Genomic DNA, 26707 nt, shown 5'->3' with positions numbered 1-26707 from the left:
GAATACTAATAAAACCTCTCGGAGGAGGGTCAGCTGCGAATCCAAGGCAGGATCAGCTATTCCGTAAGAAGCTAACAACACACGCACACATGCAATAGATAGATCTCGGTTTCATACTGAGGCTGTCATACGGGCACATCTTTCCAGCAACGCCAGCCTCAGGATCCCAGTCCAGTTCTCTTAAATGCAGGTGCCCTTCAAGGGAACTGTGGCTAAACTGCCTCGTCTTGGATGGAATGCAGATCCACCATGCCGACTAGGACTGCACTGTACAGAAAGGCTACTCCAGCTTACGGGCCTGGCCAAGTATCAGCCCAACAAAGCACATGACATCCTTAGAGCATCTCACACCATCTCACTTGGGCTGCCCCCACGGGCCACCCGAGGAGGGGGAAGGAGCAGACTACCACCACACAAAACTGCTCAGACCACAGGAACCTAAAACACAACACAAACCACCAATGTTTCAAAGGGACAAGGAATGGGGGTGCTTATTCTCAGACACAGCTTGCACAAGGGACACTACTGCACAGGTCGCTCCTGCTCCTCCACGTCACAGGAGGGTCAAGGGGCCTGGCTGGGGTCATGACACTCACCTTAACTGGGCTCAGGAGGATTTTCATCCAGGAAATGGAACAATGACCAGCATTCCAGACTATTACTTGGAGATTAGCTCGGTGGTATGGGGAGGGAAGATGAGAGGTTTAAAGGGTTCCATTTAACCTCAGAAAGGGAGGAAGTTCCAGCAGAAAAGCTGTCACTCTATCCAAGTCTCATTGGAGCTAAAGCACAGCAGGAAAATCAGGCAAACCAAAGGGGAATTGGAGCCCTTCACCAAAGGAGGGGCCTAGGGATTAATGGACTCTTTAATTTTCGAATTTCCTGAGGTTTCCGGCTAATTAGGCCCCTTAACCATACTGTAATGTGATCAAATTTCAGCTGAGTTCACAGAACAGCTGAAGGTGGAAGATGCCACTGAAGTCACCATTGGGCCCCAGGGACTGCAGACAAGGCCCACAGTGCTGGCTTCCAGCTTGATCCGCACTAATTAGGCACCTCTAATTCCCCCAACAATGGCTCAGGGGCCGGCTCGGAGGGCACCGCGTAATCCACTGTGTACACTCGGGGAGCTCTGGCCTGACACGGCTACCACCGGTAATATACAACTTACCGGTGTGTACGAGCACATCGACACACACGACTCCTGGGTGGGGAGAGGGGACACTGAGTGCACGCCCAGCCAGCACGTGTGTGAGCAAACACAGTCAACCCCACTAACCAACAAACAGAAAATGAGGTCCTGTTCGTTGCTTATGAAATCAGAAATTTAGGGGGAAAACACCCAAGGCCAGCAAGGAAGGAACACACGGACCCTCATGCCGTTGGCGGCGTTATGACTTGGCCTGACCCCCTGGCAAGGCAGTCTGGCAGTATCTAACCAAGGCTGTGAAAGTGTTCCCACGCAGACACATTAATAGCACCCCTGGGGGTCTATCCTACACGAGAGCCCAAATACAGGGAAAACCACATAAGGGACCCCACTCTAACACTGCTCAGAATGCAAAAAAGCCAGAAGCAGCCTCAAGACGGACAACGGGGAGGTTAGCGCCATCATGGATGGACAGCTAGGAAGACTTCTTGCTCTTGGGGGAGAAGTCTTAGGTCAAAGAAGTTATTATTAATGGACTTCACCTTTTATAGAAGTTTTAGGGTGGCAGCAAAACTGAGAAGGTGCAGATTTCCCACCCGACTCTTGCACAGCCTCCCCCATTACCAATGTTCCCCAGCAGGGCGGTGCAGTGGTTCTCAGTGATGAACCTGCACCGACATAGCCTCCATCACTATGGACCAAAGTCCATAGTTTTCCACCAGGTATCTGCCACAGAGTCCTTCCACTGCCCTATAAATACTCTGTGCTCCACCTGTCCCGGCCTTTCTTTTCCCCAACTCCTGACAACCACAGGTCTTCTCACTGTCTCTACAGTGTGCCTTTTCCAGAAGGTCCCCCAGTTGGAACCACACAGAACGTGACCCTTTCAGACTGGCTTCTTTCACTCAGTAACACGTGCATGTAGGGCTCTGTGTCCATTCATGGTTCGACAGCTTCCTTCTCTGCAGTGCTGAATACTGTTCCACTGGGATGGACCACTGTCTGTTCATCCACTCACCTGCTGAGGAACATCTTGGTGGTTCCAAGCTTTGGCACTTATGAATAAAGCTGCTCTGAACACCCCGTGCAGGTTTCTGTGTGGACATGAGTTTTCAACTCTTTTGGGTAAATTCCAGGGAGCATGGTTGCCGGAATGCATATTTAGTTCTGTAAAGACCCACTAAACTCCTCCAAAGGGCCTGTTACATTTCCACTCCCAGCAGCAACAAACACAGGTTCCTGCTGCTCCATGTCCTCGCCAGCATTTGGTGTTGTCCATGTTCCAGATTTGGGCCGTTCTAACAGATGGGGGGAGGGGACGGCACACTGTCTGGTCATATTAATCTTTAAAAAAGGAAGATAAAAGACTACACGTGGCCTATGACCATCACTACTCAAAATCCACAGGCACAAGAGAAATGAAAGGACTTATTAAAAAATGAGACAATTAGCAAGTAATTTTTCCATCTATGATCCAAACTTCTCACAATGAAGTTTTAAGAGACTGAACCCTATGAAACTGCCAGTAGCCAACCACTGTTGGCCCACAAAGATCGCAATTTCGTATGGTTCAGATTAACAGTTTTATAATTAAGTTTTAATAACTTCAGACATTCACAGCATCTGTCGTTGTCCTATGCCCCCACTCCCTCTTAATGTAGAGAAACACCTCCACACATGTGGGAAAACAAGTTGATGGGTCTGAAAGCCTATGTGTACAGTGCTGTAATCCAAAAATGTGGAGATCCTTCCAAGAGGATCTCCACATGAAACAGCTAACAGAGAAAAGAGCCAATAAAGGTCAATTTCACCAAATTTAGGTCCAATTCTGAAAGACGCAGGCGGGCTCTCCAACTACCACTGTGTGGAGATGGCACTCGGGGAGTGGCACTTCTAAGCTATAAATCCAGAGAGCGAAAGCCTCCACTTGGTTAGAAAAAGCCAGGATGCAACCCATGCACAAGGGTGTGTGAGTGGGTATAGGGTGGGGGGACAGGGCTGCCCCTGCTGGGCTCCCCACTTATGCCCAGCCTTCCACAGGCCTCCATCTCTAACCAGGATCCCCATTTCACGCCAGAGTCACAGAGAACGTTTGCTCCCTTTTACTGGCCTCAGGACAAGACCAAGGCTGTTCAAGTAAAGGACCCTGATTCCTTGTGCCCAGAAAAAGGATCTGAAGGACAAGAAGACACACTGAAAAAGGCAGACTGAATGGCGGTCTGTAGAGGTGGAACAATTTAAAAAAAAAAATGTTTAAGCACACACAGAAAATCTCTAGACAAATATGTATCACTCCTAGCACTATCAGAGGGGTGGAATTAAGGGACAGTTTGTTTTCCAAGTTAATGGAGTATTACCTTTGTAGTGAGAAAAATAGGAAATTAAAGTGTTTTTAAAAAGAGAATGAGAGATTTGCTTTGATTTACTTTTTTTTAAAAAAAAGATTTTATTTATTTATTCATGATAGTCATTACAGAGAGAGACAGAGAGGCAGAGACACAGGCAGAGGGAGAAGCAGGCTCCATGCACCGGGAGCCCGACGTGGGACTCGATCCCGGGTCTCCAGGATCGCGCCCTGGGCCAAAGGCAGGCGCCAAACTGCTACGCCACCCAGGGATCCCCTGATTTATTTCTTTTTGAAACATCCTACCACTCCTGGCTCAGCTTCCCAGCCCCTACTTCAGAGTTCCCACATGGAAGGATTTCTTTGTCTAACAAAGGGAAAAGGTGTTGGGAAAAAGAAACATCATGTACTGGAAGACTACCCCAGTCCCAGCACTATTCTAGGGGCTTCATCTACACCATCTGCCCCCTGGATTAAGCTGAAGAGTGTCCTGGCCATTCATTCATTCATTTTTTATTCATGAGAGACACACAGAGAGAGGCAGAGACACAGGCAGAGGGAGAAGCAGGCTCCCTGTGGGGAGCCCGATGTGGGACTAGATCCCAGGACCCCAGGATCACACCCTGAGCCAAAGGCAGATGCTCAACCACTGAGCCGCCCAGGTGCCCCATCCTGGCTCTTTAGACAGCAGGCAGTAAATGACTCTAGCTCAAGATGCTTGAGGAAAGCCAGCCATCTCTGAAGAAGGGCACCAGGAGCTGTATCAGTCGGGTATCTACTCTTCAAAACAACCCCATGCGGTAGTTTACTGAGTTCAGTGCTCCTATTTCAAGGATGAGTAGGAGAGCTCACCATCAATCAGAACGCAAGCTTCATGAAGGCAGAACTCTATTCACAGCCACGTCCTCCACACCCAGAACAGTGTGTTTCACAGGACAACCTCCAGAAGGACTGCTGGTGGACGTAGGAGTGACACCTCCCAGACATGGAGAGACAGTGACCTGCACAAGGATGCCCAGCCAGGAAGCAGATGGGTAGTCAACTTTTCACTCCCAAACAGAAAGCCTTCCCATGGTTGTCTATTGCTTCATGGCACAGGGGGCAGGGGTGAGGGGTAGCAAGAGAATGTTGGAGGACCAAGCTCGGCCCCCAGCCCACTGCCATTCCCCAGAGATCCTGGCTGAAGCTGAGCTTCGCCTGACCTGCGCTGAGCATGGGCATCCCAATGGGAGCATGTTCAAAGCAAGCCTTTCACGGAAATGCGTGGAGGAGGACACAAGCTTGCCAGATGGGCTGGCCTCTGCTTATACCACCTGCTTACCCCACTCCTAAACCCTCATAGCCACTGACCCCTAACTTCAGCACTGCTATAGTCTCTCTTAAAAAAAAAAAAATCTAATTGAAATTTTAAAGAGTTAAAAAATTTTTAATGTTTAAGAAAACAGATCTATTTTTAACATAGCCATTGCATAAATAAAGCTTTCACTAAAAATGAGCTTAGAATGAGGCAAATCTGAACGAGGTATCTGAACTCTACAGTCAACTGGCGACACAGCTACAGGTAAAGGACTTCACCAAGCCTCCACGTTCTCATCTAGGAGGCTAGGATAACAACACAGATTAGTCTCCTTGGTACAAAGATGAAATCATTCCATTGAAATGAGACAATGCATTTATTTAACGTCTCAAATACCACTCCCGGCACATGGCGCTGTTCAATAAATGAGTGCTATTTGCTATCAAAGATAAAATTTTTAAAAAATCTAGCCCATCTGGTCCAACAGCCTCGGTACAGATGGGGAAACTGAGCCCTAAGGAAGGTAACCTCTGATTACCCAGCATGGTGCCTTATCAACAGAGGGTGCCCGCAAAGGTGCTACACAAACAGTACACAGGACATGTAAGTAGTACTGTGCATGAAACAACATAATCACCCAATCTGCTCTTTAATCACTTAATGGCATTCCCTACAGCTATAATCTAGAATAGTTTAAGAGTATTTTTCAGTGGGAGTCAACCTTCACCCATACCTGCACAGCCCAATACTGTAGCCACTACACACCTGGTTATTTAATAAGTTCAGAAAAATTAAGTAAAATTTAAATATTCAGTTCCTCAATCACACTAGCCAGTGAAGTGCTCAAGAGCCACATGTGTCTGGTGGCTGCTGGACCACAGATAGAGAACACTTCCAGTATCACGGAAAGTTGCAGTGGACAGCACAGCTGTAGAAGACAGAAGACATCCTTAAGCGTATTTCCTATACAGTGCATCTGGTTTCCTAAATCCTACTGCCTGCTAACAGCGCTACCAGAAGATCAGGAAAAGATCCCATTAGCCTTCCTTTTTTTAATGCAAATTTGGATATTCTTAACAAGCCTAATCTCCCTCAAAAGTTACAATTTATTACTGGGGGAAGGAGGGTGTCAGGATCTAGAAGGCGATGAAGACCAGAGTCAGGTAAAAGTAAATAGGAGTTTAATTACATCTGTTCCGAGCAAACACCTAACTTGTACCAGTGTCCTCCACCCACATCAGTAAACTGAACATGCTTCAAAATAGGTCAGTGGTCCATTCATCAAGGCTCACTTACACAGAAAGACCATAAAAGGCCCAGTAGTTTGCCTCTGCTAAACGCCCGTGTTCTACAACAGGATATGCTCAGTGCACAAGCTAATTTCTTTTACAATTTAATTCTAATGCCAAAATACGCATGTGACCTCATCTAAGCCCAGCACAGCCTCCCACTCACCTCTTCCAATGGTCCAGGGAGCAAGCAGCTCTGCAACATGGAATAAAACCCAGAGGGTGATCCTCTCTGAACTCCTACCTCCATCACGTTCTCTGAAGTCCCTGCAGGCTGGCACCCCCTCCAGAAGCCAGGAAGGCCACTTGGCACCCTAGGTTCCTGGGATGTTAGGATATATGACCAAATTAAAGATTCATCTGGGGCTTCCATCAGGCAGTAAGGCCCTTTCAAAAAAAAAAAAAAAAAAAACCACACCAGAGTGCTGAAGCATTTTTATAATACCTCACTTTTTTATTTTTTTAAGACATTTTATTTATTTACTAATGAGAGACACACACAGAGAGAGAGAGAGAGAGAGAGAGAGAGAGAGAGAGGCAAATACACAGGCAGAGGGAGAAGCAGGCTCTATGCAAGGAGCCCAACGTGGGACTCGATCCTGGGTCTCCAGGACCACGCCCCGGGCCAAAGGCGGCACTAAACCGCTGAGCCACCAGGGCTGCCCTACCTCACCCTTTTATATTTACAGAACGGGGGGGTGGACAGTAAAAAATTTACTTGTATTTATTTGTTAATGTCTTAAAAAATGAGCTAAGAAACATGTCTCCACATAAACTTACCCATGAAGATTTACAGCAGAATTATTTATAACAAAAACTTGAAAGCAACCCCAGATGTTCAAGAACTAGTAAATGGACAAACTGTGATATACCCATACCATAGAATCCTACACAGCAATAAGAAGGCACAAAATCTCAATATATGCATCAACGTGCATGGATCTCCCCCCCGCCCCCCCCAAAAAAAAATCAAGCTAAATGAAAGAAGTCAAACACAAAAGACTATATACCGTGATTCCATTTCTATGAATTTACAGAAAGGAAAAAAACCAAAGTGACAAGACTTGGAAATATTACCAGCGTTGGACCATGGATTTGGGGAAGGAGAGGCAGGTTGGAGGAGATATGCCCATGAGGGCAAGGACAGAAGGGAGACAGTACTTTATGCAACAATTTTTATTTTATTTATTTTTTTATAAAGATTTATTCATGAGAGACAGAGACAGAGGCAGAGACACAGGCATAGGAAGAAACAGGCTCCATGCAGGGAGCCTGATCCAGGACCCAATCCCAGGACCCAGGGATCACACCCTGAGCCAAAGACAGACACCCAACCACTGAGCACCCAGACGTCCCAACAATTTTTATTTTAATCTTGAGGTTATATCGCCCACTCCAAAGCTGAGTTACTCTTTCAAGGTCGGACTCAGAGGAGAGCTCTGGGTCCTGGCTCAGCTGGGGTGGGGTGATCTGATGGATGTCCAGTTCCTGTCGGTGAGCTGTAGGCACAAAACCTTAAAAGGGTAGTGGACTGGCAAGTCTCTAGGGCCAACCAGAGTCCAATGCAGAAAATCATCATATCTTCTCAGCCCAGAGTCCGGCACTGCCCCTCCCACCCCTCCAGCTACTGTGTTACTAGCAAATCAGCAGTGACCATTTACTGAGCACTTACTATGTACCCAGGTGCTACTTACTACTCATCTGACACGTGCCACACGTTATTAATGATAATAACACCAGAGCCACCAACAGCATGCCTAGAGCCCTTACTGCATGCCAGGTACGACGGCAGGCGCATTACCTGTTTTATTTGGTGTACCCTCCAACAGACACTCTGACGGGGGATCAGCCCCAGGGTTAAATGACACCCAAAGCTATGTGTGCAGCTGAAAATGGAGGGGCAAGGACAGAAATTCAGGGGGCCTGGCTCCAGGAGCCGGGCTTTACATCTGTGTCCAACAACTACTCTGTTCCCGGACCTGACGTGACACTACCGCTGCACCGTCACACAACATGGTGCTCTGCCCTCCCAGCCTCCTCCACAGTGTGACAGGCCTGCCACGAGGGCCATCCACTCCCACATTTGAGAAGGAGGCCTGGGTGGAAAGATTCATGATGCTGCCAGGCCCCAAGTCCTTATTCTTTGCACTAGACCAAGCAGCTTCTTTGGCTAATAAGCCACAAGGGCTGAAACCCAAATAAAAATAAGAAGCACGTGGGAAGACAAAATGTTCCTGAGCTGCAATATTTTTAAATCTCTATTTCTCTGAGTAAATGCATTACAGGTCCAGGTCAGAGTCCCGAGCTGCTAAGGGCTGGGAGACCACAGAGGTAGAGCCTGGGATCCTTGAGCCTGGAGGGCCCCCAGTGCTCTCATCAGTCCAGTATGAAGAAAGGAGGAAGAAACCCCCCTGCCAGAGATCACACAGCCCCGCAGGGTCAAGACGGGGCCTGTACTCGGGGCTCCACAGCCCCAGAGCTGTGCCCTCCACCTCTGCATCATTTCCCATATGGTGTGCAGATCCCTGGGGTCTGAGAGGGTTTTAGAAGGGTATAGACAAGTGGGATCCAGTGCTTACCTGTTTTTAATATGCACAGAAAAAATGTAACTAGCACCTCAAACATGACCTTACGGATGTTTCTGCTTAGAAAGAGGCAAAAGTAGACTGAGGTGTTAGGCTCAAGGCAATTTAAAGAAAAACATTATATAAGTCATGATCAAGGTAACATAAAAATACAGCACCATATGCTGGCAGACAGCTGGGTAGGGCAACTCTACCCTGGGCTCACCCTGGCAGCCGGCTAAAGGGAGAAACCAGAGGAAAGGGTGAAAGCGAGAGAGAGGAACAGAGGTGTGGAGCGCCTCTTGGTAAGCCAGCTCTTACCAGGAAGTGAGTGCCCGCAGCTGAGGGCATGCATCCCTGTTCCTAAGTTCATCCAGCCTAAGCCAACCGTTTTCCCACCCCAAAACTGCTGTCCAGACAGCCTTACTCCACTCCGGATACTTGAGCCAGTTGTGAAATGTTTAATGTGGGTCTCTTCCCTCAGTGAAGCAGATGTCACCATCCAACCCTCCTCTCTTTTTTGCTGCAGGGAGAAGGCCAGAAGCCCCCCCAGAGCCTCCCAAATTACCATGGCTGTTTTGGTTTAAAGTACAATTTGGGTTCCCGAAATACCTGGTTATGCTTCCCCTTCTCTGTTTCCACACCAGTGTCAGATGCTGGATCTGCAGCTGGAAGACACTACAGGGTGGCAGGCTCTCAAGAGCTGTGCCCACCCACCCCCTGAAGGTCCTAGGAATGAAAGGCTCATCTAAAATCACCAGAGACACAAAGGGTCTTATGATCACAGTAGAGTCAGACTGTGTCCAAGAGGAAGCAGTACCCAACCAAGCACTCGAGTCTTCTCAGACTTGGAGAAAGATTCACTCATTATGAGAAATCTATGTCTCCAACACTTGCAGGGATTATGGTTTCCCCCACAATTCCCCTCCCAACAACAACAAAAATCAAAATTTGTGGAAGAATTCTATTACAATCTTCTTTTTTCTTTTTTTCTTTTTAAGATTTTTTATTTATTTATTCATGAGAGACACATAGAGAGAGGCAGGACATAGGCATAAGCAGGCTGCCTGCGGGAGGCCCGATGCGGGACTCAATCCTAGGATCTCGGGATCACACCCTGAGCCAAAGGCAGATGCTCAACCACTGAGCCACCTAGGTGCCCCTAGTTTTTATTTTTCTTAAAGATTTATTTTAGAGAGAGAGGGGGTGAGCATGAGTGCGGTGGGGAGGCACAGAGGGAGAGAGAATCCAAGTAGATACCACACTGAACATGGAGCCCAACGCAGGGCTCGATCTCACAACCCTGAGATCATGACCTGAGCCAAAATCAAGACTGCAACACCCAGGCAACCCTGAATTCTTGTTTTTTTAAAACATCATCACTGTAACCACCTGTGTCACCAGGTGGATACGTGGCCACACACTAGGCTTATCCAGCACTTTGTGTGCACAGTTGGTTCTTGCTGTCTATGGATTCCATGTGTGCAAATTCACCTACTCACTCAAATTTATTTGTAGCCCTCAAAGCAATACTCGTGGCCCTTCCACAGTCACTCCCAGACATGCACAGAATGGCAAAAATGGAGTTGCCCAACCCGCATGAACTGAGGTGGAACAAGGCAATGCTCCTGTTTCGGCTCTTGCGCTATCAAGAGTCCCTCTCACAGTCTCTTTAGTGTCACCTTTCCCACATTTCTGTGCGCTCTGTTGATTTCACGGTCTAAAATGGTCCCCAAGCACAGAGCTGTCCAGCGTTCCTAAGCACAGGAAGGCTGTGTGTGCCAAGGAGAGCATGCGTGTGCTAGAGGAGCTTCATCCAGACATGAGTTAAGGTGCTGCTCGTCCAGAATGAAGCACTAATGAACTAACTGTATCAAAAGGTGTCCTTAAATAGAAACACATACAACAAGGTTTTTTTATGTTTCATTCATCTTGTAGCTGAAAGTTTGTGCCCTGTTACCAAACTCTATTTCCTCCATGCCCCAGCCCCTGGCAACCACTGTTCAACTAAGTTTCACTTTTATTTGTCTAGATTCTACATTTAAGCGGTACCATGCACAATCACACATGAAGGGAGAGAACTGATATCTCAAGATGCAATCACACAGGCCAGGAAAGAGTTCATACCTCAAGGCACAATCACATGGGTGGAGAGAGAGTTCATACCTCAAGTCACAATCACATGGACAAGGAGAAAGTTCATACCTCAAGTCACAATCACATGGACAAGGAGAAAGTGTATACCTCAAGTCACAATCACATGGGCAGCGAGAGAGTTCATACCTTAAGACACAACCACAAAGGCGAGGAGAGTTCACACTTCATACAACCTACAGGAACAGTCATAGCATGCAACAAGCAAATAAGAAGGACCCAAAAAAAGTGCTGTACAAAGACCTCCACTGCATAACCCCTACCTTCCAACAACAGGGGAACAGTTAAGCAAATGAATCTTAATCAGTTGAAATATTAAGTCATCCAAAACGTTCATGAAATTTTTATAACAAAGTTATTGTGAAAAACAGCATGACATAAATAACATAAAAATACGAATGCAATCTATGAGAAACCTTTAAAAACCATGCAGAGACAAAGACAATGAAGCAAAACAAAAGGTTAACTGGAGTTGCTGGCAGGGCAAGATTACAGGCCACTTTTCCCCTTCCTTTTTTATATTTCCCAACTTCTCTATAATGAACACATTACTTTTTACAATAAAAGGAAAAACATTACAAACTTTAAAAAATAGTACTGTCAGATTCCAAAGGGATCCCTTATATAAGGCAAGGAAGGGGGTCAGGACGCTTGCCAAGGTCCCCGTCACCGGCATTCACACCCAAATAGATAGCCATGTGTCTCCCCGACCAGGCTGTGAGCTCTTTAAGGCAGGGTCCTCCTTTCATTCGGCCAAGTGCCCCAGGACTTGGCACAGAGCAGAGGAGGCACTCGGCAAATAATGATGGGGTAGGAGGACGGGTAACAAACCACCAGCAAATACTACTCAAGGGAAGAAAGACGACTGGTAAATCACATGGGGCAAGGCTGTGTTATAGGTCAGGTCAGGGTGTGGAGAGGGCATGAAAATGGACAAGGGTGAAATCGGAGCCTCCTTCATGAGTGACCCCTGCCAGGTGGCATCAAACCCTCTCACTCCTACCCTTATGGCTCCAACAACTAAATTATTGCCAGTCCCTCTGAACATGCCACGGTTCTCCTACACATACTGTTCTCTCACACACACCCCCCCCCCCCCCCGCCGCCTCCCTCGCCCGTGTCTCCACCACTTGTCCTCCTGGCAAATCAGTCCTTTCATCTCCATTCCAACAAGAGCCTCTCCCCTGGGACCCCTGCTGTGCTGCCCTCTGCCCAACACCCTCTTTCACTGCACCTGCACATACCCCCTTACACAGCAATTATCTTCCACTCAACAGGTTCTTCTGACTGTGGCCCCCCACCCTGAATGGTCTCTGTGTAGATATGGAGGGTACCCAATCATGCCCACCTCCAAGCAGAGGGCATTGCCGAACACCTGCATGGATGGGTGGAGGCACAGACGGGATGGACAGGGCTGTGATAGTCAGAGAAGGCTTGGTGGACACAAGGCACCAGAGCCAGGCCTGGAGGGTCAGCAGGATGGACAGCGGAAGGCAGGAGAAGGCCAGAAGGGGACGCTGCACGTTGAGGCCCAGAGGTAGAAGGCAGCCAGGATCTGGTGGCCACCGATTTTAGGTGGTCCCCTGATAAGCATCCCTCTACTAGTCATTACAGGAGTCTACCTCCATGTATACTTGGGGCATCGGATACTGGTTTCCCATTTACGGTAACGACAAAGTTTCCCTCCTAAAGAACTTCTGGTAAAAAAAAAAAAAAAAAAAAAAATTGAGGCAGCTTAGGGAAAAATTAAGAGAATGCATGGGGAAAAAACGCTGGCCCTCCTTAGCCCCACAACTCACTGCTAAGGATTTATCGTAAGGAAGTGACTCTAAAGAGGGGAAAACATATATACATACATATGTGTGTGTGTGTGTGTGCAGGTAAATAATCAATATCTACTGTAGATACAGTAAAGGGCTTGCAAGCTGGTCGTTTACTGAATCCTCGCAAACCCAAGGAGGGAGGCAATTCTAACATGAACATTCTAGAGAGCTATGAGGACAGAATTCAGAATTGACCCATTCAGTGCTTTGCTTTATTCAACACTATTAAATACACTTTTTAAAGTAGGCCCAACATGGAGCTACTCATGACCTTGAGATCAAGGCTTGACCTGATATCAAGAGTCAAGCACCCAACTGACTGCACCACCCAGGTGCCCTCGACACCATCACATTTTAAGGGCTGTATTACCTACTGTTATGCTGCTGTACCACCATTTGTCAACCGACTGTTGGACATCCACTTTCCCCAGAGCCTTGCTACTGTAATCCCTGCCTCTTACAGACATGGCAACAAAGCAGGGGCTTAAATCAAAGGCACCTGAGTTTGAATCCAGCCCTGTCCCTAGATTTCTTCTTTAAGGGCACTGGCTTTCTGGGCAGGTCCACCCCACTGCCATGAAGCTCACTCTCGCAATGTCATTTTGGAAAGTGTGGTCTTGGGACGCAGCACTGGGGAAGCATGTTCAAAGATGAGTTTTCAAGTGTGCTAAAGTTTATGCAGCAGAAAAGATAAGAGCCTACTGGCAGGGTCCAGCTTCTAAGCGTGTCAGACACAGGACCCTTGTCCCAACTGCACTAGCGATTTACTGTAGGATTTGGACAGGCCTCAAGCCCTGCGTGAGCAGCAGAATTCCATGATGGCAGAGGTTACGTCCAAAGGCTGTAAGATCAGAGCAGCTAGGTTTAAGTACCAACTCTGTCATTTATTAGCAATTTACATAAAGTCTCTAAGTTTCCATAATTATGATTCATATAAGATCCTAAATTCACAGGATCCCATGCTTAGGAGAAATCTGGGAACTAAAGAGGATAATGCATGTTAAGTGCTAAGTAAAGTAGGTAGCAACAGATGCTAGTGCCTTCCTTATTAACTCTGAGGGCCCGCTGAATGCTTCAGCTAACTCGGAATCTGCTGGTACTTGTTACAACACATAGCCCATCACCTGAGGCTTAGAAATCCTTTCTTTTCTTTCCTGAGAGATTCCAGCAATGTTAAGGAATTCAACGCCTGGGATTTTATCAGTTAATTCAATGGCTCACAAGGCACTCTGAGCTCATCATACAGAGGTCCAACGCTCTATTTAAGTGTCCATGTTCTGCCAATTAGTCACATGATGGGAGGGCCCTTCCTTGGGGACCATGGCAACCAGTTCTCACTTGTTATTTCAAGAAATGCCTCCCCAACAATCAATATGTACCAAACAGATACTGTGGAATCAAAATAAAAGCAGGATCCTGGGGGAAATTCCCAGGATGCTCCTGGGTGCTCTCCATCTGGAATTCAACAAGCTCAGAAACCAGTCTGTGGCCAAGAGGGGAGAAAGCCTTATAGCCTTGTGGTACCAGTTTTATGGCAGGCAAAAGAACAAGGGAATTCTAGGTAACAGGTGGATACTCACTTCTGGAGGAAGTGATTTAAAGGAAGAATGAAGGGATGCCTGGGTGGCTCTGTGGCAGAGCATCTGGCTTCAGCTCAGGGTGTGACCCTGGGTCCAGGGATCAAGTCCCACATCAGGCTCCCTGTGAGGAGCCTGCTTCTCCCTTTGCCTATGTCTCTCTCTCTCTCTCTCTCTCATGAATAAATAAAATCTTTAAAATAAAATATAAAGGCAGAATGAAGAAATAAAAGTTAAGAAAATGTGAAGACTGGAACCATTTTCCAGGCATATCACCTAGTGCCAAGTAAGACGAAAAGAGAGGCTACCACAAACAGAGGTCAAAGACTCTGTCCATCTTGCAGACAGGTGGGGACATTCACAGCCCAGCGCTCCCAGCTGAGGTCAGAAGCCTCTTTCAGTATCTGATTGGTTTTACCTCTTGGGGTTGGACTAATTCCACTGGTTCTGTAGGTAGGCAGACAACTATAGCCTCTCTGCTTGGTCTGGCCCTAGCAGCAGGTGTAACACAGCCAGGAGATGGAGTACATTGGGCCCAAATTCAAATGCCACCTTAGTCACTAACAACTTTATACCCCATACTGCATTATTTCAGAGTCCACCTGAGTGTGCACAGAGGAGACAGAGGCCTCAGAAATAAAGATGACAGCATCAGGGTGTCAAAAGTGATTCCAAACCCTGACTATAGGTTAGAATTTACTATGTGGAAAACAGGGCTCCCCTTTAAAAGAAGAACCACAACCACTGCAAGCTCATTCCTGTAGTATCTTAAAAATAAAAAATAAAAAAATTATGATTTATTTGGGGGGGGAGGGGGTAGCGGGAGTAGGGGGAGGGGCCGGAGAGGGAGAAGTAGGCTCCCCAGTGAACAGGGAGCCTAATGTGGGGCTCGATCCCAATACCCCAGGATCATGAACTAGGATGAAGGAAGATGCTTAACCAACTGAGCCACTCAGGTGCCCCGCAGTCCTGTAGCATCTTAAGATGAGCTCCAAGTCATCAAAGCAGAACTGGGGGCAGCCATCTAATGCAGTCTGTTTGGAGCTTCAAAATGTATAAAAGCACTCAAGAACATTGGTTAGAACCTCCACATTTTAAAGACTTCCTCTGTTCATAAAAACAACATCCTTGGACCAGCCTTCACTGAGTACTGAAAGCCGGAATCTGGAATCAGAAGAGAGAAGACCGAGTTTCCATATATGCATAACGTTTTGGGGAGCCATGACCAACACGGGGCTATGGTATAGATTACGTGAGATGGCATCCACAGGATTCAGCACCCGGGTTACCCTGATCCAAGTCTCCTGGCGTGATAAATCCTCTAAGCCGATGTGCGGAGGGCAGTCCAGCTCAAGAGCAAGGCCCCTGGCAGCCAAAAAGTCAGGGCTTCCCGTTAGTGTGATCACTGGATCTGCTTTTTAGATGTATGGTATTCCTCAATACAGGGATTTTTTTTTTTTTTTAAGATTTTATTTATTTATTCATGAGAAGCAGAGAGAGAGAGGCAGAGACATAGACAGAGGGAGAATCAGGCTTCCCGTAGGGAGCCTGATGTGGGACTGGATCCTGGGACTCCAGGATCACGCCCTGAGCCAAAGTCAGACGCTCAACCATGGAGCTACTCAGGTGCCCCACCAATACAGGGATTTTTAGGTTCAGCTCAATTCTCTTCCCTGTGGAATGGTGTTAATTTACATGATGAATGATGAAGTTCCTATAGATGATAGTGAACCTGTATTAAATGCTCACACAGGAGGCCTGAGCTACAGCACTTCGTGTACACTGTTCTTAATTAATCCTCTAGCTACCCTGTGAAGAGGCAAGTGTTACGTGCATTTTACAGATCAGGAAGTTGAGGTCAGAGAGGCGAAGTAATAGTTGAAGCTCATGCAGTTCACAGGCAGCCACAGTAGAAATTAGAGCCAGGAGTCCCCTTCCACTCTATCTTACCAGGCTGCTTCCAACAAGGGCTTCCTCTGCCCATTTTATCTTGCCTCCCTTCTCCCTAAACTCCACTCTACAAGCCTTAAAAATCAACCCATGCCCTTAGGGCATTCAGCCCGAAGCAGTGGAGTCTGCAGGTCTGTGGCAGTTCACAAATGCAGCCGTGGTCAGTAGAAGCTGGGAGCACCTAGGAACACCTACCATCTCCCAAAGAGAAGAAAATGGCTCAGAAAATAACCACAGTGTGTAGGAACGGGGGTGTGTGTGTGGGGGGGGGGTAGGATTGACAATCATCATTGACTAGCACATGCCTCACTCTCCTCAAAGGCCCTGGATACCAAATATGACCGACACTCTACGGTTGGGCCACTCATGCTATGCTGTGAGAAAGAAAAAAACTCAGCCATTTTCCAGAAGAGTGACTTTTATTATAACGTGGAACACAAGCACCATTTCCAACACCTTGTTCATGGACAGTCAGGTGCATCAGGGCAAGGCCCGTAGCTGACAAGTCTCCAGTGAGCAATGGGCAAAGGAACACTTCCCTGCCAGATAAGCAGCAACACAAAGTCTAAACTCCTCCCAGCACAAAGCAAGAGTTACCACTGTGACATCTCTTCCGGCTCTAAGAGCAGGTGAGGAGTCCACATCACAACACCACCACTAATTTAAGAATAATAACAAAGTCACCACGTCAGGCTTCACATGTCAACTCGTTTAACCCTTTTTACCAGGTCACAGACAAGGAAACTGAGGCAGGGAGTAAAGGAAGCCGCCCAAGTCTGCAGGCTTGGGTCTGAACTCAGACTCCAGACCCCGCCCTTCCCCACCCCTGCACTCCGGAATCCAGACTGCCTGGGATCACCAGGGAACTCCACGCCAGGTGTGCGGAGTGCCACCGGGGAAGGTCAGAGCCATGAGGATCACTGTCCCACCAAGCCCTGAGCCCGCCACTGCCAGTGCCTCCAGACAACCTCCACCGGCAGGGTGGCCTAAACAACTAAAGGGCACACTGAACCCATCTGAGAGGCAGGCCTTGCTGGGTTCTTGTCACCTCTACCTAAAGTGACACTGACAAGTAGGACCCAACCTGACTCCGCCCCGCCAGGAAGTCTCACACCAGAAAGCAGGAGGAGCACTCACATTTACTAAGGGCCTAGCAGACATTCATTTATTCATTCAACAAACACTACAGAGCAACAGCCGGCACACCAGGACAGCATGACGCTGTGATGGCACTCATACTCTGAGGGGGCACTTATTGTTCATGTTCCTTCCTAAGGATAACAAACAGCTTGAGGCCTTGTGAGGGTCACCAACTGAAGCTGCTCAAGGTCAAATAACTTTTGGAATGGGCCATGATGCTCGTTCCCCTCAGAGGCCCTGCAACCTGCCACTGCATGTGGCACCCACGGCTGGGCTAGGGCTTCACCGGAAAAAGCCAAGGGAATCCTGCCAGGTTCTGTTCAACCAACAGTTGTCACTGGGGGCCTGTCACAATCACTAGGATACGCACAGTAAGAACTACTGTCCTACCTCAAATGCCGAGACGTGACTCTACATGGCAGGCTAAGACGCATCTACCACTCGAAGGCTTAGCAGGTAGCTTCCCAAAAACAGACCACAGCTCAGAAAGATCCATCCGCTTTCATTTTAACAGCCTGAACCAACAAAACCTTCTAAGGTCTAAACCCAGACTTCAGCCATCATGGCCAGACCTGCAGGTGAACCTCTCGACCTCTCTGCTTCCTCATCTATAAAATAAGCATCCTGTGAGTCCACACGGGCTAGCAGAATTCACTGAGCACGCACTCTGGAGTGGGATGGGCCTGCAGTGGAACATCAACTCTGCCACTAACTAGGTGGGGGCCTTTCGGCAAGCCCCTAAACCTTTCTGAGCTTCAGTTTCCTTATCTGCGCAATGAGGAAACCACCCTCATAGGGTTGGGTCGAGAGAATTAACGACAGCGGCTGTGTAGAGACAGCGTAGGGACAGCGACAGAAGGCAGACACTTTCCAGACTCCTGGGGAATCCAGGAGGGAATACCTAATAACCTACAGGATGAAGACTGCTAGCTCAGGCACCTCCAATTCTCGTTGAACAGGGGAACTCCTGTAGACCAAGTTAGAGGCTTCAAATCTCAGGATGACCAGAGGTCCACACCCCCTACGTCCAAAAGCGATTCAACACGGGAGCTGTCAGGAGGATACACAAGGAAGCAAGGACAGCCCACACTGGAAATTCTCAATGAGCAAGGCACATAAAGCAGCCAAACCTGGCCCCCCGCCGTGGAGGGGTGTGCATTCCTCAGTGAGGGGTCCACATCCAGCCCCAGTGGCTATACACTGCCGAGGAGACAAGCTTCTCTGCTCGGCAGAGAAGGAAAAGGACTGCTAAAAACAAAGATTGGTCAGTAAAACATGCGACTATAGATCTTAGGGTTGTTAAGTTCAAGCTCCATATTGGCTGTAGAGATATCTTAAAAATACAATCTTAAAACACAAAAACAAAGCCAAAGATGAGACAGAGAGAAATACAAGAGTAGCTCCTTCAGTGGCCTTTGTCTCTAAAATCAGATTTTTCATTTGAGGGCGGGCGGGGGTGGTGGTGGATAAAGCTCCCTGGCTTAGTCTGTTAGCACAACACTATCTATATATGCAGGAAGCCCAACCCTGGGAAATCAGACACACCCCTTCAGGGCCAAAGCCTCACCACGGAAAAGCCTTGAATCGCAACATCAGATGTGAGCAAGCCAACCCTGAATCCTCCATCCACCGATCTCGGCTACAGATAAGGACAAGGGCATCTGGTACCACCAGAAAACAGAATTCCACTGGGAGGTTGCTTGCTACTCACTCAGCCCAGGAGCAAAAGCATCTTTTCATAACCTTAATATTTTAAATTAAAGAAACTTTACCAGATAAATGTTGAAAAATCCTCCGCCTGAATCTTAAAGAAACCTCTGAAACAGTAAACCCAAATAATACTAACATCACAGTCTCTTTGCAGGTCCTAGCTCAGAAGGGCCCCGAGGAGTTCAGGGCTGGAACAGGAAGCCTTCGCAAGCAGTTCAAGTGGTGGGGGAACGTCCAGGAGCATCACTACCGGCAGTCTGCAGTGTGGTAAGATCCTCATGGCCACAAAACACCAGGCTGCAAGCCCTTAAGATTTGCCAGCCTTTGGCAGGGGACTCTACTTCTCGGGCTCTCGGCAGAACGGGGCACTACCCTTGCCTTCCGGGCTGGCTGGGAGGTTCTGTCAACCACCACCTAGCAAGCATCCATATTAATAAAATGATCAGATCATGGCCTGCACTCCTGCTGCGCTTACAGAGTGCCAGGCACTATCTACACCTGCCATACACAGACTCACTCCACCCTCACAATAACCGACCGGTATGGGGCACATCCAGGTGGCCACTGGGGCTGCTGTCTTGGAAGAAATGGGACTGCTGGACTGGAGACTGGAGATTCATCACTAGAAAGTTGCAGAGAAAGGCTCCCTTCCCCAGGTTTGCAGACATGCCAGAAAGACCTGGAATGTGAACAGGAGGAAGCAGGGAGAAGGGAAAACAGAGTGGCTCCCTTAAGCTTCAGGGACTTCGGTTGTGGACTTCCACCAAGCTTGGCTCTGCACTTGTGCCCCACACTGTCAGAATCGGAGACTTCCCTGTCTCCACCTGCCTCTTCCATGTAAGACTCCTATTCTACTAGGTCTGTCTAATGGCTCAGCGAGCATCCACGGAACCAACAGCTGGATGGAAGGAACCCTAGGGCAGCAGCACCGAGGGTCCAGAGCACGGACTCGGGTCAGACTGCCCAGGCAGGCCTAGGTTCCCGCGCCTGCGTAATGAGGGTAACGTGAGAACCTGCCTCAGACGGCTGCTCTGGGTATTAAAAAGGAGTCAATAAAAACTAGCTCCTGTTATTACTACAGCCAGCATGCAGAGCCTCCAACCCCCTCAGCTGACTGTCTTAGGTGGTTGTTTGCCCAGAGCCTGAGGCCGCGGAAGCGGAGCAGAGCTGGGTGCCACTCACGGATCCAGAAGGCTGACTGGGCTAACCAGACTAAAATCCCTGCTCGGCTGTTAACAGGATACCAAGGCTTTGCAGACGCTACTATCTAGGATTTGAACTGACCAGAAATGGCAGCCGGATCAATGACAGAGCATCCTATCAGGCTGCCTAAGCAGGGAGCTCTGGGCGCAGAAGCGCTCCCCCTCGGCCCCAGCGGCGCTAAATCACGGCATCTCACTCTGCCTTCCTATCTCCATCTTCTTCCACCCTGTGTTCCTTTCCATGCCCATGGCCTCACAGTGCCTGGGACCCTCATCACCCCACAGGCTGGTGCTGGCGAAGGCCTCCCTCCCGTCTCTCACCTCCCGGGGCCTTCGTGCACACCACGGCCAGATGACGCTTCCTAAAATACCACGACTCTGCCAGCCTCCTCAGATTTCTACCTGCCCCCGTCAAATGTTCAGCTGGCTCCACCATGTCCCAGATCAAATACAGTCCTTAGCTTAGCAACTGTGGCGCTCCCCAACGGACTCCTGGGACTGCGGCACCCCCACTCGTGCGGTCTACTCTGGCTGGTCTCCCAACTTCCAGGCTGACCGTACCCCTGAACTCTGCTTTTGTTCCAAGCACCGCCTACAATGGCCTCTCCTTGACTGCACCCCACCCTGTCCTCTCACCCTGGGCAAGGTCTCCCGGGCTTCACACCCAGCCCCCACCCAGGCTGCCTGTGGGTTGAAGTGGTCTGCAGGACTTCCTGGAGGAAGTGGAATGCAGGCCAAACAGACATGTTCCCCTTGCTCGTTAAGCCTTTTCTATACTGGGTCCTTCCTGCTGCACTAAACTTTTTGGATGCATCCAGTGTCCCTTTCTGGATCAGACGACAGGGATTATATGGCTTCTATTTGTGTCCCTTACTCTCCAGTACGCAGAATAAGACAAATAATAATCACAGCTACCATCTACCGTGTGCCAAGCCCTGGATTAAATACATGCCATTTTCCCTGTCTTTCTCCCAGTATCCCTAGAAAATGTTATCCTTGTGCTACAGATCAAGAAACTGAGGCCAAGGGAGATTAGAACCCCAACTTCAGATCACATGCTGAGTGGCAGATGCAGGACTGCAACCCACACGCACCCAGCTCCAGAGCCCATGTTCTGCAAGGCAGGCAGCAAACAAAGTGCAACCACTCTCAACTCTCACCACGCACTCACTCGGCGTTGAAGAAGCACCCGCCAAGCACCACGCGACTGGTGCAAGGTGTGGGGTGGTTAGCAGGACCAAAGAGGCAGGGCTCTGCTCTCACGGAGCTCACATGCTGTGTCCCCAGTGCTGACCCTCTTCTTCCATCCTGGGAAGAGGGTGAGGACCCAATTCTTAAGGGGCTCCACCAGGCACAGACAAGGCATCCAAACCAGAGATGTATAGCACCAGGCTATGACAGCACATGGTGTCCCCTGTACAGGGAGCCTTTTTTTTATGGTGAGGTGCCATAGGCTCTGTAACAGAAGCTCTTCATTCAAGGCATAGCCCAAAGCCAAGCCAACTCCAGCAGGCATCAGGAGTGGAGGACAGGGGTGTATCTCTGGAGTCAGAAAACCCAGTGCCTCCGCTTAACCAGCTGCAGCAGAGGCACTCACCACATACCCCTGTGAACCTCATCTGTACTACAGTAATAATAATAATGATGAGTATTATATAATTATGTGCCAGATGCTGTTGGAAGTACTTGACACATATTATCTCATCTAATTCTCAAAACAAGCCTTACAAGGAGGTCCTGTTATTATCCCAACGCAGTCTGGCTCCAAGTCCTAACTGCTTATATTATGCCGCGTCCCACCTAAGGCTGAGCTGTTCTGGTGGGGCTGACACATGGATCCAGTAAGCTAAAGCTCCCAGCGGAGTGCATGCACACGGCTGGTGCCCTATAAACATACATGTCTACTTCCTTCTGCTGAAACACAACTCTCTAAAAGCTTAGGTTTAGAAATGACATGGCTCTAGCTGGTCCTAATGTGGGTGGCCTTGCAACCACACCCTCCAGCCTTCCACACCCCACTCCACTGCTGGGATCTGCTGCAAGAAGCAATGGGCCCAGATACTGTACTGTGGGCCCTTCTGCTTATAGCTTGAGACAGAGAGTAAGCGTCCAGCACAGGAGTGAAGGGGACCCAGCTTTGAGTCCCAGCCCTGCCACTCACACAGGTCACTCAAGCTTCAGGTTCCACGTAAATAAAATCAGGGATGAGGTATTACCTAAGCCATGTTTCTGGATCACACTAGATCCTCCATCCATGGCAGCTACCCAGGTTAGAAGAGCATGCTTCCACGGCACCACAAGATTACACCTTCTGGGTAGGAGCTTCTGGTGTGCAGTACAATTCACGTCCACAGTTATGGCAGAGAAGGTCTGGGAGTGAAACAGGGCACACGCCCCAATATTCTCTTAAATTTCCCACCAAGTCTCATGCAAATGGCTTGCCCTCATATAAAACAAGGCTCTTCTCCCTTAAATTTTAGGTAAGAGTGACATCCCCCCTCCCCAAACAATGTAAGCTATGAGGGAGAGACCCCTGTCTTGTTCATCATTGCATCTTCAGCACATAAATTTGCACAAGGAAAGCAACTAATATTCACAGAATTTTTAAAAATCAAAAAAAAATTTCACAGAATTAACGTCACCCTATAGCTTCAGGTACCCCCTACGGCACCTCCGTATTTGCCTACTGGCAATCATTTCCCGGCCTGGGAAGCAGGCCTCGCAACAGGCTATATGTACCTGCCCAGGTACCATCTCCCCGGGCTGTCATCGGTCCTCTTCTCTCCTCCATGGAATATAAAATACAGGACTTCTGAATTATCAAAGGAATATCTGCTCTCAAACTGTGATTTATCATCTCAATCTCAAGCTATCGATTGTTGGCTACCTTTCTCAAGCATTCTACCAGAGGCCAGTTGGGTTCAAAGGAAAAGGGCTGTATGTGATGTGGGATCTGGGCTGAACTGTCTCTGATCCCCACCAGGAGCACAGCCAAGACACATGCCAAGACACAGGAGTGTCAATGCTATTGTTTCACCTTGCAACAATGTGACAGGCTTCTATCAGCTCCTGTCAGGCAAAACCAGCTGTGAGCTGGAGGGACAACTCATGAGGGGCCCCTGTCAGTCCTTGCACTGCTACAGCCCCCACCATCTAGCACCTGAATCACAACACTTAAGTTAGAATAATCATTCCTGAGTTAGAAGCTACAGCTGTGTAAGGAAAAATGCTCCGAAACCATAGAGTTAGGGTGGGGTGGTAAGATTGTTACCTACTAAGGGAAGGCATGCAAATAAATTTCACTTGCCTATGCACTTAACTGATGCCAACAAATATCTTGGAATTTACTTCAAAGTCCAATGCATTTTAGATTCTCAAACTATTTCCCTTCCATGGATACACTGAGATCTGGCTGTTTTCTCTACCACCAAACCTACTATGAAAATAAGAACCACAGTGGTCTTAATTCACTGACCTATTACAACCCCACACCATCACTGGTATCGTAGCCCAACTGCCTAGTCTGGATTATTAGAGTATCCATGTAAGGGACCAATTTGACAACAAGCAGTTAGAAATTCCTTACAACCATAGGGGATACTAAGAATAAGCTACTGAGAGAGTAAGTATGAAAATCCAAATGGCTGAGTTCATGGACACAGACACATCCCAAAAGAGAACACTCCAAGCCATTTCTTTTGGTACCAGGTGTTTCCTTTGGTACCTAGGCCCCAGAGGATGAAGCCATGGAAAACACTAGAGAAAAATCCCTGCCCTCAAAGAGCTCATGTCCTGGCCTATGCCAGATATGGCTGTACCACCATCCGACTACTGCACCGTGAAGTGTCAGCGAGGTCTCTTATGTAAAGGACCCAGAACACAACCAACAGTCAGTAAATGCTGCTCCTCCCTTGCCATCTCTGAGTACCCCATTATTCTGTTTTCTAAACAGTGTCCTTTATATCTTGGCCACAGAAGCAGCGTGGGACAATGGGGAGGATGGAGGTCAGAGACCGCCAGATATGCTTCCACTGACCGAGCCAACACCTTGAGTAAGTTACTGGACGTCCTGAGCGGCAGCTTCTTCACCTGTAAAATGAGGACAGCAACTACCTCAAAGGACTGTGCAGATTAAACGGGCTCATACAAGAGGGCTGCACAGCACAGTGCCAGGCACCTCGTAATCCTCAAGAAACGTTAGCCCTTTCCTCCACCCCCACCCCAGTTTTCAGACTATCCAAATAAAACCCAAATACAGGACTTGTGAGAAGCATCCTGTGTCACTGCGCTCCTCCTGGGTCATCATGGGCATTTCCCATTACCTTTGGAGAATCAGGGCTAAGCCAAGATGCCCCTCCCTGCCAGATACCCTGCCTTCAGCAGCCCCCACCTGGCCACCGGATCCACATTCCCCTGCTTTTGTCCTGAGAGCAAATTTATAAAGCCTCACTCCACTTGCACAGTCCTCACCCAAAACTGTCCAGAGTACTTCCCCACCCAGCCCTGGGGTGGGGCCACCTCCAGGCAACACACACATTGGAGAAGTCCAATAGCATCAAAAATGGCATGAGCCACATTTTTAATCAAAATACAGCAAGGCAGCAAGAAAACTCCTAGCCACTCTTTATTAGTCATCCTGGTTCAGCAGCCACATCGCTTCATTAAACAAGAAACCGAGATTCTCCAAAGTTCACACGCAGGCACCTGCCAGCACTGGGCAGGAGGAGCAGGTGGATGGGCTGAGCTCTGTTAGCCCATCTCCAAAGGTTCCTTGACCATGTAAGGCAGAAGCCCTCTGGCCCTTCCAACGAGCGGTGAGCCTGCCCTGCAGAAGGCTGCAAAGTAGAGGGGCAAGGCAGGCTCACTTGGGGGGGGCCTTAGGCGACACCTCGGGCCATCCCAACAACCTAGGAGCACCTGCCATCGTTATCAAAACAAACACCACGAGTGGAACTAGCTGGCTCGCTGTCTCGGAGTCTGGCTCACCTGATCCGAGGCACCTCCATAATCAGCAGTTCCAACCCTCACGAGCTGACAGTTCAGGGGGAAAGGGAGGCTGCGCCTGCTGGGGTGCATCGTGTCCAGGCCGTATGTTGGCCTCGGGGCCCGCTGGGCGCCCCCCCAAAAGGGCCTGCAGCCTCACAAGGGCGATTGTGCGCTCATTCCCGTCCTGCCGGCTCCCCCCACCCTCAGCCCTCCGCTCGCGCTCAGGCCCCGGCACGACGCCCCGCAGGCACCGCACCCTCGGCCCGGAGGCAGCGGCCGCGGGAAGGGCCCGCAGAGCAGAGCGCGGCGCTGCCTTCCTGCCTTCCGGGCACACAGGTGCCCGCCCTTCCCTCGTTGCTCCCAGTGGAGGCAGGGCCCCCCCCCCCCGCGGAGGCACAGCCCGGGACCACCACCCTCCCCCGCGGAGGAGAGCGCCCCTCGCTCCCTCGCTCCCTCGCTCCCCAGGGGCCGCAGAGGGGCTCCCGGGGGAGGGGAGGGGCCGCCGGGGTCGGGGGCAGGGCAGGGAGCAGGGAGCAGGGCCCTGGAGGGAGGGAGCAGCCCGGGACGGACCGGCTGACGCAGGCTCCGCTAAGAGCGGGGAGAAGTGCGGGGAAGGGGACGGCGGGGGGGAGGGGTGGGGAGGGGAGGGGGTCCCCACGAAGGGCGAGCAGGAAGAGAAGATTCGGGCTGAAGCCACGGAGGAGCGAGGCTGCGGCCCCCGGAGGGGGGTTGACCCGGGTCCAGAGGCCTAGCCCGGCCCTGGGGGGGCGGGGGGGACGGCGGCCGGGGAAGGCCGTGGGGACGGGCCAAGGGGGCCCAGCCCGGGCCGTGGGCGGGAGGAGGGGGCCGCTCCCGGGTCACCGCAGGCTCCGGGGAGACCCGCTGACCCAGCGGCGGGGGGCGGCGGGCGGGGGGCGGGGGGCAGAGGCCGGGGGCCGGGCGAGGGGCGCAGGTCGCCGGCCGAGCGCGCAGCGCCGGGGCCACCTGGGTCGGGCCACCTGGGCCGGGGCCCCGCCCCTCCCCCACCCGGGGACCCACCCTGCCCGGGCGGGGCGGGGCGGCGGGGGCCGGGGAGGCGCGGGCGCCGGCGGGGCCCGGGCCCGGGGGAGGCTGACGTCGGGCCTTTACCATGGCGGCGGCGGCGGCGGCGGCGCTCCGGGTCCCGGCGTCTGTGCTCTCCCCCCCGCGGCAGGGCCCGGCGCTTCCACTTCCCCGGGTGCCCAGGAGTGAACATCCGGGTCAGCGCCCCCTCCCCCCGCGCCGGCCGCCGCCGCCTTCCTTCCCCGCCCCGGCCGGCCGGGCCCGCCCCCACGCGGCCGGCTCTCGGCCAATGAGCGCGCGGGGCCGCGGCGATCGCCAAGTATGGAGCGCGGCGCGGGGGGAGGAGCGCCGGGGGGAAGGGCGGGGCGGGCCGCGGGGCGGGGCCTCGGAGGGCGGGGCCTGCTGGGGGCGGGGCCTCGAGGGGGCGGGGCCCGCGGCCTGGGCGGGGGGGGGGGGGGGCTTCCGCCCGCCGCGCCCGGC

At 50.3% G+C, this 26707-nt stretch overlaps 1 protein-coding gene across 4 annotated transcripts in view; it reads right to left on the bottom strand.

Annotated features, from left to right (window-relative positions):
- Positions 1 to 26470, bottom strand: part of CAPZB (capping actin protein of muscle Z-line subunit beta) — a 130406-nt gene extending 103936 nt beyond the window's left edge. Inside the window, exon 1 of one of the 4 annotated variants that reach the window (XM_077899379.1) lies at positions 26315 to 26470. In XM_077899379.1, coding sequence (XP_077755505.1) covers positions 26315 to 26317 — 3 coding nt within the window. In that variant the 5' untranslated portion in view covers positions 26318 to 26470. Of the gene's footprint in view, positions 1 to 25186; positions 25346 to 26314 lie in introns of those variants that run through there. The other 3 variants (XM_077899380.1, XM_077899377.1, XM_077899378.1) reach the window with 3 other exon arrangements.
- Between the last annotated feature and the right edge of the window lie 237 nt (positions 26471 to 26707).

Source organism: Canis aureus, chromosome 5 (assembly GCF_053574225.1).
Source record: "Canis aureus isolate CA01 chromosome 5, VMU_Caureus_v.1.0, whole genome shotgun sequence".
NCBI lineage: Eukaryota > Metazoa > Chordata > Mammalia > Carnivora > Canidae > Canis > Canis aureus.
The sequence above is the reverse complement of the archived record's forward strand: the minus strand, read 5'-3'. Positions and strand labels throughout refer to the sequence as shown.